The sequence below is a fragment of the Anguilla anguilla genome, chromosome 8 (genome assembly GCF_013347855.1).
Source record: "Anguilla anguilla isolate fAngAng1 chromosome 8, fAngAng1.pri, whole genome shotgun sequence".
Lineage (NCBI taxonomy): Eukaryota > Metazoa > Chordata > Actinopteri > Anguilliformes > Anguillidae > Anguilla > Anguilla anguilla.
The window spans coordinates 42,242,657-42,255,048 of record NC_049208.1 but is presented as its reverse complement, the minus strand read 5'-3'; the positions used below and the strand labels follow the sequence as shown (position 1 = coordinate 42,255,048).

General features: G+C 38.5%; 1 protein-coding gene across 1 annotated transcript in view; it reads right to left on the bottom strand.

Annotated features, from left to right (window-relative positions):
• LOC118233844 (exostosin-1b) overlaps nt 1–10,955 on the bottom strand; it is a 121,327-nt gene extending 110,372 nt beyond the window's left edge. The window contains exon 1 of the mRNA XM_035429858.1: nt 9,074–10,955. Coding sequence (XP_035285749.1) covers nt 9,074–10,026 — 953 coding nt within the window. The 5' untranslated portion in view covers nt 10,027–10,955. The remainder of the gene's footprint in view (nt 1–9,073) is intronic.
• Between the last annotated feature and the right edge of the window lie 1,437 nt (nt 10,956–12,392).

Genomic DNA, 12,392 nt, shown 5'->3' with positions numbered 1-12,392 from the left:
TGAAACTCTGAAACTATCCTGCTGGACTTGAAAACTCTGCAAATTAATGCGTAAAATTAGTACATGAAGAGAAAACAAATACCCAGGAGGTAATTAGATTGTTAGATTGTCTGATGAGATTTACAACAGCCTCCCTGTATTATGCAAAAACATTAATCACTGATTCAGCATAACAGTATTCCAGCTAATTACTTCAAGGACATTAGCATAGAAGATTGTTAGCCTTTTTTAATTTAAATAAGCAAGAGACCATGAAATATTCATGGGTTTATAATCTTACAACAGAAACATAAACAGCAATAACCAGTCAAACATGCTTCAGATGTAACAGTGATAGGGCATCCCATGATTAATGCAAGGAAGAGCCCTGGCTGACAGCTCCAGCGACTTTATAACTCAAACTTTCAAAGAGAGGGTCCATTAAAAAAAAACCAAGACAGGAAGCCATCTACTAATAAAACTGAAGAACTAGAGCCAACATAAAAAAGGTTAATGTTTAAGCCAGGATGTCCGCCTTTGCATTCTCCCTTCTGCCTTGGGGAGCTTGTGGTCAAACTTCAGATCACCAGTCTGCCCTGAGGCCCAAATAATCCCTTGTGGTAGTTTGGGCCAGCCCAATAAGGCCTCTGTAGAAATTCTATACTACGGTTAACACTACCTCACTCGCCACCATTTTGTTGCTGTTGGAACACGCTGTGCTTTTTTCATAGACAAGATCAGCCAAAAATCGTCCACTCATAGTTGCGCATACATACATTTTCAGCAAATGTCAGCAAATGTCATCCTACTTCTCATTTTCACATGACATTAATTACAAGAAATACGATAATATTAAAAGAGATAAAGAAAGCAGAAGAGGTGACCAGATGGCTAAACACAGCTTACGCTTTAGAACACTACTTCCGTGAATTATATAATTTTTAAAGTATATTCAAAATATTAACAGAAGGGAAACTGCAGAAATTCAAGTTATTAAGGAAGCATGGGCCCCCACTGTTGCCCATTTGTCAATTCGATCTACATTTTCCACTGACACCATGACAAAATTTTATTTAACTGTCAGTTTTACCTCCATGACGTACAATATGTGGACAGCCCATACTGGTTTTTCAATTTTAAAAAAATGCACATGTTTATACATGCTTGGAAGGATTTTAAATGGGATAAAAAGAAAAATGTACTGTAATGAGACAGAGAACACTACTATCATATACTATTCCTTACTTTATTGCTTCAGGGATAGCCTAAGTAAACTTCCTTCTGCTCAAAGTACATCTGATTCACCAGGAACCAACATCATTGAGATAAGAAACACTCAATGACAAGCTTTTTATATTGAGAGCATGTTTCATTTTCCATCTCTGACCTACTGAACCTCTGATCTACTGAAAACCAGGATGTTTACTGCACATGAAGTAACCAAAAATAATCACGCACTTCCTTTCAGGCCTGAAACTTGCAAAGAAAAACATTAAGCTTTTTCATATTGTACTTTATACAGAGACACCGTGACAATGCTTTACAGGAAAATTAGGAAATGGTAAGCCTAAACCCCCAAAAACCAACACGTAGGGTAAAAATGTGTGGTCCATCAGCTAACAACATCTCTTAAACTCAGGGTCAGGGCCTGGGGACAATGATACGGACATTAAATGCCAAGGCAAACAATTAAATATTTAAATCAAACTGGCCACTGCATCTTTACCTTGCATCAAAACTGAAGAAACCACAGAAATACAGAGACAGTAAGAAGACATTTCTCAGGAAGGAAATGTGCAGCTCAAGCAAAATTACATCTCCATGTACCCTTAATGACTGGTTTTACTGATATACTTTCACCTAAATTAATTAATATCAATACAAATTAATTATCAATGGTATAATTAATGAGTAATGAGTAATGAGTAATTACCACTGTTCTACAATCACTATGGAATTATTGATGTCAACACAGGTCACACTAGCTTTCAGAAATCAACATTTTCACTACAAAGCCCTGAATTTTGACCAACTTCCAAGGCGTTTTAAACAAACAGACATTTTTAATAATTGGCCAGATAATCTCACATGAGCTACGTAAAGATTTTAATAAGCATTTTAAATATACATAAATACAAAATAATAAATGACTTGGCCAAGTAAGCTAGTCACTCAATTAAAAAACTTAAAAGCCTAAAAAACATAAGAGGCGACAAACCAGCATGCTAAACACAAAACAGTGCTAATGCGGCAAGTAAACCACACTGACACTCCACTAGTTAGCACCATTTTTGTGCGCAGTGGGTTTTATGCCATAATCTGTGTTTCTGAAGACTTTTCCTGGTGAACGCTGCCAAAAATGAGAAATACACAACAATGGTAATGATGGGAGATGATAATTAATAACAATACAAAAAGGATTACAAAACTGGCAACTTGACAGCTGTAAAATTTCAGTACAGGAATTAGAGAGCCACTTTAGCTAACATTAGTGAGACCGCTGATTGAATGGGTGAGAGCAGCACCCATCTCCTTGTTTGTGCATTAGTAATATGAGTTAATATTGCAAGATTACTAAGAAGGCAGTGATGTGGGACATACATCTTTGATAGTCAAAAAAATTTGTAATTTGGTTATCTTGCCATGCATTCAGTAAATAAAATAGCTGGCTAAACAACCTTGAGACAGGTGTTGCTTGCATCAGATCACAAAACAGTGTTCCACCTGATCGGCATGCTTGTTTTGTTTAGCCTATATACTGACATTAAAAACTGAAAAGTGTGCAACTTGAAATCAGCTTATGGATGAACACTGCTGCCGTTGTTCTGGGTGGCTAGGGACACCATTAGAGCCTATTTTGTGTGCTTTGTATTTAGGGCAAGTTCATGTGAGCTACATCAATCCACCCATTTCCCAGCTGAATGTTACAATTAAGTGCAGGTTTTCTGAATCAATACAGACACCTCTCGACTCGATAGTGATTTGAATGTCATGATATACACCTGCATTTTCAGAAGGCAGCTTACACTTTGTTTAACAAGCCAGAATCCAGCATCACTGAATAATTAGAGTTCTAGATATGATATTTTGTTGCAAAGGTGTGGCCTTTCTTTACAATCAATAACATGTTGCTTTCCAACTAGAAATTAAACAGATCAAAGAGCTATCATTACATTAATCTACCATTTCACCAATTGCCATTTAATATTTTGATTAATTATCAAAAGCTATGGCTGCCCACCTATGGCACTGACAAAGTATGCTGTCCACGCTGCCTCCTTAGCAGAGAAAGGTGAAGAGTTCTAAGAAACAAACTAGCACAGTTTGAATATTTATTTATTTTGTTTAATGCAAAATCAATAAGATGATTTACACTTCATTTTGTTGCATGGGAGCTCTGCCCTGACAATTTGAAAGATAAGAAACACAATAATCCATAATGCCAGTTTGAGATACATATGTATGTCTGTTAACAAACTATTATTTAGAGCTCTGTGGTTCAAATGCAGATGAAAAATCTTCAAACAAAGATTTGTAAATATTTAAAATAAATATAAATAAATATAAAAATCAACAAAATGAGCATCAAGAAACATTAATGAAACCTCAAAACCCAGTGATCCATCTCTCCATAAATCCTGCACCCCTGATGCATAAAACTGGGGGGAAAAAACAAAACACAAATGATTTTTTTATTTTTCACTGAATATATTGATATACTTGTGCGGAGGTATAGGCCTACATAACATATAATTTGGGGTGTTGTTGGAATCGGAACTAGTGATCGTGGTTTTGTAATGGTGGAATAATAACAGAGAGAGCAAAACGTAGCTGTAGAATGTTGGCAGCAGTGTGTGCACAAGAGCTTGACAATGAATTTCTCACAGGACATGCAGTTTGGTGATAGTTTCTTACTTAACCGCAGTAGTGATCAAACTTACAAGTGCTAGAGTGTTGTTAGCCTTTATTACTCACAATTCTATGTGGCCAATGAGTCATAACCAATAAAAATTAATTTATGTTACTTGTTCAAAGTGAAACTTGCACTATGTCCAGAAGCACAGAACATTTATGTCAAACCCTCAATAAATGATATAAGTCCCAGGATAGGACTGAATTTATCCTTAAAAATGTGATATTTTCTGAATCAGCACTAATGGGGCTTGACTATTACTGTAGTCAAGTGATCTGTGCTTACAGTAACTATGTTCATTACCTCAGAAGTTTTTGTTCAGAGCAGAATTTTAACTCCACTAAGAAATCATGTGAACCCAGCAATAATCCAAATGAAGCTGATCAGATTGAAGCTTGGCATACAAAGAAGTGTCTTCACATTTTACATGGCCCCTACAAAGTGAAAGAATTAAAAGGTAAGAAGGCTTTACATATTTTTTTTCTTGACAAATAAATAAAGATTTCACAAAACCAATTTTATTGTGTTAATTTATCGTTTAATTTAAATGTTTTGGTAATGGAAAGGACATTCTTATTTTTGACTGGGAGGCAATTATTAGGCCTGGGGCTGACAGTTTTACCATTTTGTGAGTCCTGGGATTCACGGATCTAAATTTCTAGATGGATCACGATAGACCAACTGTAAATCAAAATTTGTACTTGCGCTGATGTCTAAAATATTTATATTCGAGATAACTGCTTTCCAGTTAATATTGATGGTCTTCTAATAAGCCATTCAAAAACATTGCAGAAAATCCCAAAATCAAGAAGCAATATCAAGAAATATAATTTTTTTTCAAAAAATGCATTTTATTATTATCTAAAAGTACTTGCTTTTAATACCCATTGTAATACCCTTCTATATTAAGAAAAGTTTTAATCTTCGCCTAGGGAGGTCGCAAGGCACACATCTCCTTACACAATCCCTGATCTCATGAGGACATGAACCACAAAACATGCAAAACTACTTTCTATCTCATGCTGTCCAATGACTGCTTATCAGACTGGAAGTCATAAACACATCAAAGTCCCAGACTTATCTTATCTCCAAAATGCTTTTAATGGGGCAACATGGCTCAGGAGGTAAGAGCGATTGTCTGGCAGTCGGAGGGTTGCCGGTTCAAACCCCGCCCTGGGCGTGTCGAAGTGTCCTTGAGCAAGACTCCTAACCCCTAACTGCTCTGGCGATTGAGAGGCATCAATTGTAAAGCGCTTTGGATAAAAGCGCTATATAAATGCAGTCCATTTACCATTTAATGTTTCTCCTTTCAAATATCCATTGAACACCCCTACTGCACAGAATCTCCCTGCACCTACTGGGAAAAAATGCTGAATTTTTTTATGACTTAAAGTTAATTCACAAGTACATTTCAAACACTTCATCCCCTCTGCAAATGCTGCCATGTTTCAGACATGCAGTTTTAGGTGCAAATTAATTTGACAGAGAAAACAAAGGTTCATTGGTCCCCTGAGTAACCTTGAAATGTTGGCTTAAGTGAAGAGGCTAAAGTACAATATCAATACAGGCAGGCAGGCCAGGTTAAGTATTAATTTAGTTGATGATGCAGGAGACACTCAGAGGTTTGGTGAGCCCTATGCTCCATTTATATTAGTTGAAACATATCGACCTTACTTCACATAACCAGCAAAAACCAGTAGCAAGACATAATTTTAGTGAATGTTTAGATTAATGTTAACTCAGTTGTAATGCCTGCAATTAAAAGAGGCCCCATAATCCATACTTCTGTAAATGGTTCCTAAGTTCTAAAGAAATTGCTGAAATCGAGTAGGCTAAATTTTTCACCTACTACTGGTGCTCTCTGACTTGTTTAAAGCCTCACTCGATGAGTCAGGGTTATCAGTTACAAAAAAAACATCTAGAGCAGGTGGCTGAACAGTGGTCGCTCCTTAGTGTGGAGGAATAGCAGGCTGATCCAGCTGGAAAGCTTCCTGCCTTATTGCTGGAGAGTGGTGGCAGGAAAGGGGACACATCAGCCACAACAGCCCCTGTCCAGTATTACTGTTAGAGCCATATTGCTCACACTCGCTGTTTAACACACATATTCAATTCATACACTGCAATCCACAAGCAGCTGGACAGTCAAACCATTTGTGTTGTTTTGGCTCTGTAATGGGGGACTATGTATAGAAAGGGCTGTAATTACTGCATGGATCACCTAATATGGATGCAACACCTTTAAATTGAAACAGATAGTCTGCACTTTATCCTCATATTCATGGTTTCATTTCAAATCCAATGTGCTGGATTACAGAGCCAAAACCACAAAGATTGTGTCATTGTCCAAATACTTATGGACTGCACTGTATATCCACAAATATGCAGACACAAAGAAATATGTCATGCATTTGTTCATATTACACACCCACAGATGTATACGATGTCAGTATTTCCCAGAGAGGGAGAGAGAGAGATAGATATAGTGGATAGCCCTAGCAGCAACAGATATGCACAGAATAGAGAAACACTGCTAGATTGATTAATATAAATAAAGAGTATATATGAATGCTTTCTTTTTGCATCCTGGCAATAATCTTTTATTTTGCAGAGCCATCCAAAAGATGTTTAGTCAGAAGTGAAATAAACCCTTGAATGCATTTTAATTGCCTTCCTTTAGGGTCCCCATATATCAATTTACAGGACTATACAAGTGAGATTGATTTCCCTATTCAAGACTTGTGCATGGAGACCATGAATAACTTTATTTGGATTTTTTGTGAGACATTTTAAATGAAAGTGCCCCTGCCATAGTTACAATAACAAGACGGCCTAAGGAAACCACTGTCAATGTATTTAATGTTTTGAAGCATACTAATATTTTCCAGTGTTAAAAACATTGATATTACCTGAAAACACCTCTCACTGGCATATCACTGGATTTTGGGTTATAGTGAGTATAGTTCAATAACTATACTTGAAAAGGAAACACACATTTTAAAGTGAATTAACTATATATACTGGGAAAAGGTACATACCAGGAAACACTGAAAAAAATTGGGATCATGGAAAGCATTTCATAATCAATTTCATTTAACATGGCTGAGCAGTAATACATAATTGGCTATTCAGCTACATTAGATTTAAGCCTAAACAAATTAAAACAAATTAAGATGGAATGATTCCAAATAAACGTTCTTCTGTATCCAGTTAAGTATACTCTACTGTGAAATCTTCCAAGGTCCAGCAGTTCTTGTTAACACTTTATGGGACTCTTCAAACTGCTGTTCAAGCTCTTTCCCATTGAACACCACTACGACAGAGTAAGGAGGGCAAAGCCACAAAATGTCACCAGTGATAACACATTAATCTTTGAAGAACTGCCAGTCAGAATATTGACTGTCCAGCAAAGAGCTCTCAAATGTCTACTGGTGTTTGTTTATCGTGTGACATGTACTTTTGTAAATTTCTTTGGTGAGAAGCATCTGACAAATGGCTAAATTGTGAGAACTCCTGCCATTGTCAAACTTATGTGAACAACAGCTCAGAAGGGAGCCTAAAAACTGTGAGAAGGCACCAAATACTTATGCCGATTTCAGGGCACGATGACACAACATGCTGGGCTCAATGTTTGACAGGCATCCAAACAAAATATCACACACTGATGCTTTGATTCAGAAATTCATCCAAGTTGGTTGTCAGAACCATGAGGGAACCAATGATCAAAACCTAGTCTGTTTTTAAACATCATACTGTTAACTATAACACCCATCCAAAGTCTTTTATCAGCAAAAGAAAGTCCCATGATAAACCTAATGAGTCAGTTAATTCTGTTACTCTGATTCCATTTGAATTGCAAATGAGTTCACTTTACCCAGTCTCGTCTCATAGTAAAAGAAATTGCCTTCCAGTATAGTGCGAGTGAGAGCAGCAAAATATGAGATATCACTCAATAAATTACTATGGATCAGTATATGCTGAGGCACATGGACTTTTAATGTAGATTAGCACAGGCCTACAGATCCTGTTCTTTTCCCCAGCTTTGTCAGCTTTGGCCTTATCTGTCAAATTAGCTAAATGGTAACTAATTTCACACTAACTAGTGAAACTGAAAGGGAAACTGGAATTTTTTAAGGGTTTCCCCCTAAAACCATGCAAACTTAACCATACAGTTTGAATTAACCCTTCAAGAGGGAGTTGTCCCTTAAACAGCCATATTTGTGTTTCCTTAGCAACTTCTTTGGCTATAACCATTTAAGATGTTATACACTGAATGAAATAGCAACATTTTTTTACAACACCAAACCTTCAAATTCTCTAACTAAAGTCCATTGGCATGAGTGTCCTAATTGCATGTACATTAAAAAATGAAGGCCTGGTAAGAGTGTCCCTTCAACAAACTCCACTGCGTAATCTTCTACATACATCAAAACACATTCCAACTTGTAATGGGTCATCCTCAACACTACAAAAATATTGCAACTTAAAATTACTTTTTCTTATTTTCTGTATTTATTTAGTCCCCTGACTTACTAATTTGTAAAGCGGTCATTCTAATTTGTATAGTGTGGCCGAAAGGCAAGCCAAAAGGTAAACTTGATTGTCTGTCCATTGGTACAATGATGCAAGTCACGTCATTCCCAAGCATACGGGAACGGGTCCGAACACATCCTTTTTAGCAGTAACATCATCTGTAATGTGGGATGAATTCCTTCACGGTGATAAGGAGGGGCGCAACGACAGCAGTGATTTACACAAACATAGATAAGTAATTGAGTGGCTGCAGTTTTTCCATTCACGCATGAGGAGCAACAGAGACAGACATAAAGAGAAAACAGAAGATATCGTAAGACGATCTTCGCACCAGATTGGTCCTCGAGATCCTGTCAGCACCGACAGTGCATTCCGAAGCCAATAAACTGAGGTGGCATTCTGCTCTACAACTGATGAGGCGCGTTCCTCCATAGACAGCGGGGTAAAGGTTGATCGCAAAACCAAGGCAATTACCAAGTAAATGTTTTGGTTTTTTTTATGTTACAAATTTATTATACAGCAAAAGAACAATAAAAGCCGGCTATGAGTTCTGGAAACTAAAGAAGTCATGGCAGTTTGTTAAACGAATATGAGTGTGCGTAGTTCATATTTAGTTCAATCAATTTGATTGTGTGCATAGATGGAACTTACTTGTCATATTCAGTGTTGTCCCGGTCGCAGCGTGCGTCCTTATGTTTCTGCCAGTCTTTCCCGTGCTTACAGGTGGTTAGGAGCACCACGTCCTCCGCATTGTGGACATGATATAAGGCATTCCTCGTGTCTGAACCAATCCCGGTAAGGTATCGTTTCCCCTTAAATACCAACATGTATTTCCTGAAAGGAGGAATGGAATTGTATTTTAAGTACCCACGCTCCCCTCCGGTCCTGGGGTGGTCCTTGGAGAATAACGGGATGGACACATCAAAGTTCGGTCTGAAGTTTTCGGTGCTGATGCTCGCCTTAGCCAGCATTGCCTGGCCAATATCGAAGCCCAAGTCTTCCGTATAGTCTGGCCATGTGCCCGAGTACAGATTGAAAATAAGGTGGTTCCTGCCATTGTTCCAGAGATGTAGGTTCTGGACTTTAGTTTTTAAATTGTGCACGTACTGCGGCGACAGTTGGTCCCGGTCCAAAGTATCCAGACTGAGAACGAACAAACAAGCCTGACCCGGGTCTGAGGTGTAAAACGTAGACCCCTCGATGGCCGATAATATATTTTGGTAACTTTCAGAAATCTTTTCACCCTTCTGCTGGGGATAAACGTAAACTTTAAATCCGTTCCTTTTACACAGAGAGAAGTCGAAGCAGGACTCCATACGACACCTCTTGCCTTTGTAAACGCTTGAATTGACGTCTCTCTTTTGCCTTGGCGATATATGAATGTTGTAATCCTCCGTTTCCACTTGATCCCAGGGAATGAAATGTTGTAAAGGGTCCGAAAAGTGTGGCCAGGGCTGATCCGGGTGATATCCATTGCGGCTACGATCGTCACGCCGGTTCGGGTTCCTGCTGGACGCAGGGACTTGTACCCCTCCAAAATAGAACAGTAGAACAAGACACGCGCCGGCAGAGAGCAAAATTAAATAACGTTTTTTGGCCTGCATGTGTCCTACTGTCTGGGTCGAGATGTTTACAAATAAATCCAAAGCGCTCAGAAGTTATGCTCTCACCACCTCCAGCAGCACCGCTCCGCCATCTTCCAGTCTGCACGGATTTCAAACTCGCGTCTTCCCCTTTCTTCTGATACCGTTCCCCAATCCAAGGATTGATCCAGAGCATGTGGGCGACTTTATTATTTATTTTCCCTCTCTCCCTCTTCTATCGACCATTTTACAATACAATGCGACGCGGTGTGGTTGGTAGGTTAGGCTATGTATCCCTGCTCAAAACAGTGGTAAAGATCTGATGCAGCCTGTCTCCCTCTCTCTATCTACACTGTATTCTAATATAAAAAGCTGTTCCCCGTTCCTGTTTGCGTGGTTAGAGATTTCTGTGATTGACTAACTACTTCCACTCAAGTGTAGCGGAGGGGTTCGAGTTGCTTTGCCTTGTACGCCACAGAAAGAGGACCCACAGTTTGGATTTAGCTACCTAAAGTCGTTAACACACAGACTGTGGTTTAAAGCTGCAGATGAGGTAACATCCAGATGTCCGAGAGTAAATTTAGCCGGTTTTTGTAGCTTTCCCGTCAGATTATTCACTCCATAATTCCAGCAAACAAAAATAAAAAGGGAAAAGAATTGGCCGTTTATTTGAGCCGCTGTAGCCTTACGAATCCCTGCATTTCTCTATTTTTATTTTATCAATACACCCTCATACATGCTAATAATATATATCCCTACCAGAGGGTGACTGGCCCTGAACTAAGCAAATTAAACACCGGTGCAACGGCCGGAAAACCTATGAAACTCAATGAACAAAGCGCAAAATAAAAAGACCGTTTAAAGACGAGATTCCTTGATCCCAGGGTCCAATTTCCAAATGCTCAGTTGTTTCGATTGTTACACTGTAACATTCCAATCCCGACACGACGGCAGCCGACGTGACGTCCCATCAGCCCGCATCGGGCTTCCCAATTGGTTCTTTGGTAAGCCCGGAAGAGGCGGTGCTTTCTTAGCACCCATTCAGGACCGGAGCCCACAAATACAGTCAACCATCGCGGTAAAGCCATGCGCAAGTGGCCGGTGTGGCAATGTTGAAAATTACCACAAAAAGCAACTTCGAAAATAAGTGAATTAAAACCCTGCCTATATATATATATATATATATATATATATATATATAGATATTTTTTATTGAAGAGTAAATACTGTATATTTTCGATTCTGTATTTGAGTTAGTCTGATGCAGTGATGTTACTTATTACTTGTTTTTCTGCATCAAACTGAAAATGCTTTTCGATCTCAGTTTCCACTTTACAAGTACTCGTTTCATCTGACTGGATCATTGCATATTTGATTTCTTTTTAAATGACAAATCTGTTTCTCTCAGTCTCTGGACCAGAGCAGCAGTTTCTGAAAGTGCTGAAGAGGATGTGCAATGTCTTGACGATGTCATCAGCAGAGTTTAAGCAGTCTGTATTCAGACAAATTCAAGTGTTTTTATGCTAAAATTGTTTGGCTTCGACACTAACAGTAACATGGCCACACTATTTGCTTTTAAAATACCATATCCCGTACAGTATATAACTTGTGTTGAAGTCATTCACTAAGTATCATTGTGAGGGATGGGGCCCATTAAAGTGGTCACAGCTATTTGGCCCCTGATTCTGTCCTTAGGGGATGTTGGCAGTCTCTGTATAAAGCAACCATAAAGACATGTACAGCACATCAACAGTGAATGTTTAGTCATGGAGTGAATTGTGATTATTGCTGAGCCTAGAGCTGTGTACTGGTTATCTGTAATTGCATGAGACAATGCAACAAAAAAAGCCTTGAATCACTGGCACACTGCTATATAGAATGTGGGTGTCCAGCAAAACTGAAATTATGAATATTGGAGGCATCACAATGTTGCTATGTCCCCTGCTTTATTTTCATTTTCCCTCATGATGATTTCTATCCAACCTACAACACTTGTTTTGATTTTGTGAAATACGCATCCAAAGACATTTCCCTTTCTACATGACTGAGCAAAAACTAGGGGACAACCAAATGTGTAGCTGTATATGTGGTGGCCACACACTACACAAATTGGGGGGGAAATTCCATTAGCTAATGGTTGACAGTAACACCAAGTAAGGACAAGGCAGTATACAAATATAAAATACACATAGGGGCTTTGGGTTTGGGAAGCTCTAGTATGTTAAATAAATGTAATCTGATGTTGAAGTATGAAGCCTTCTCATGCAAATTAACATTTATGTTCAATTTCGAATAGCTAAATAGAATTTGGTCTTTTGCAAAAGACAGCTAACTAGCTAGGTAAACTAAAGAGAGTCAGTAAACTAGAGCGAACTGGCTCACCATCT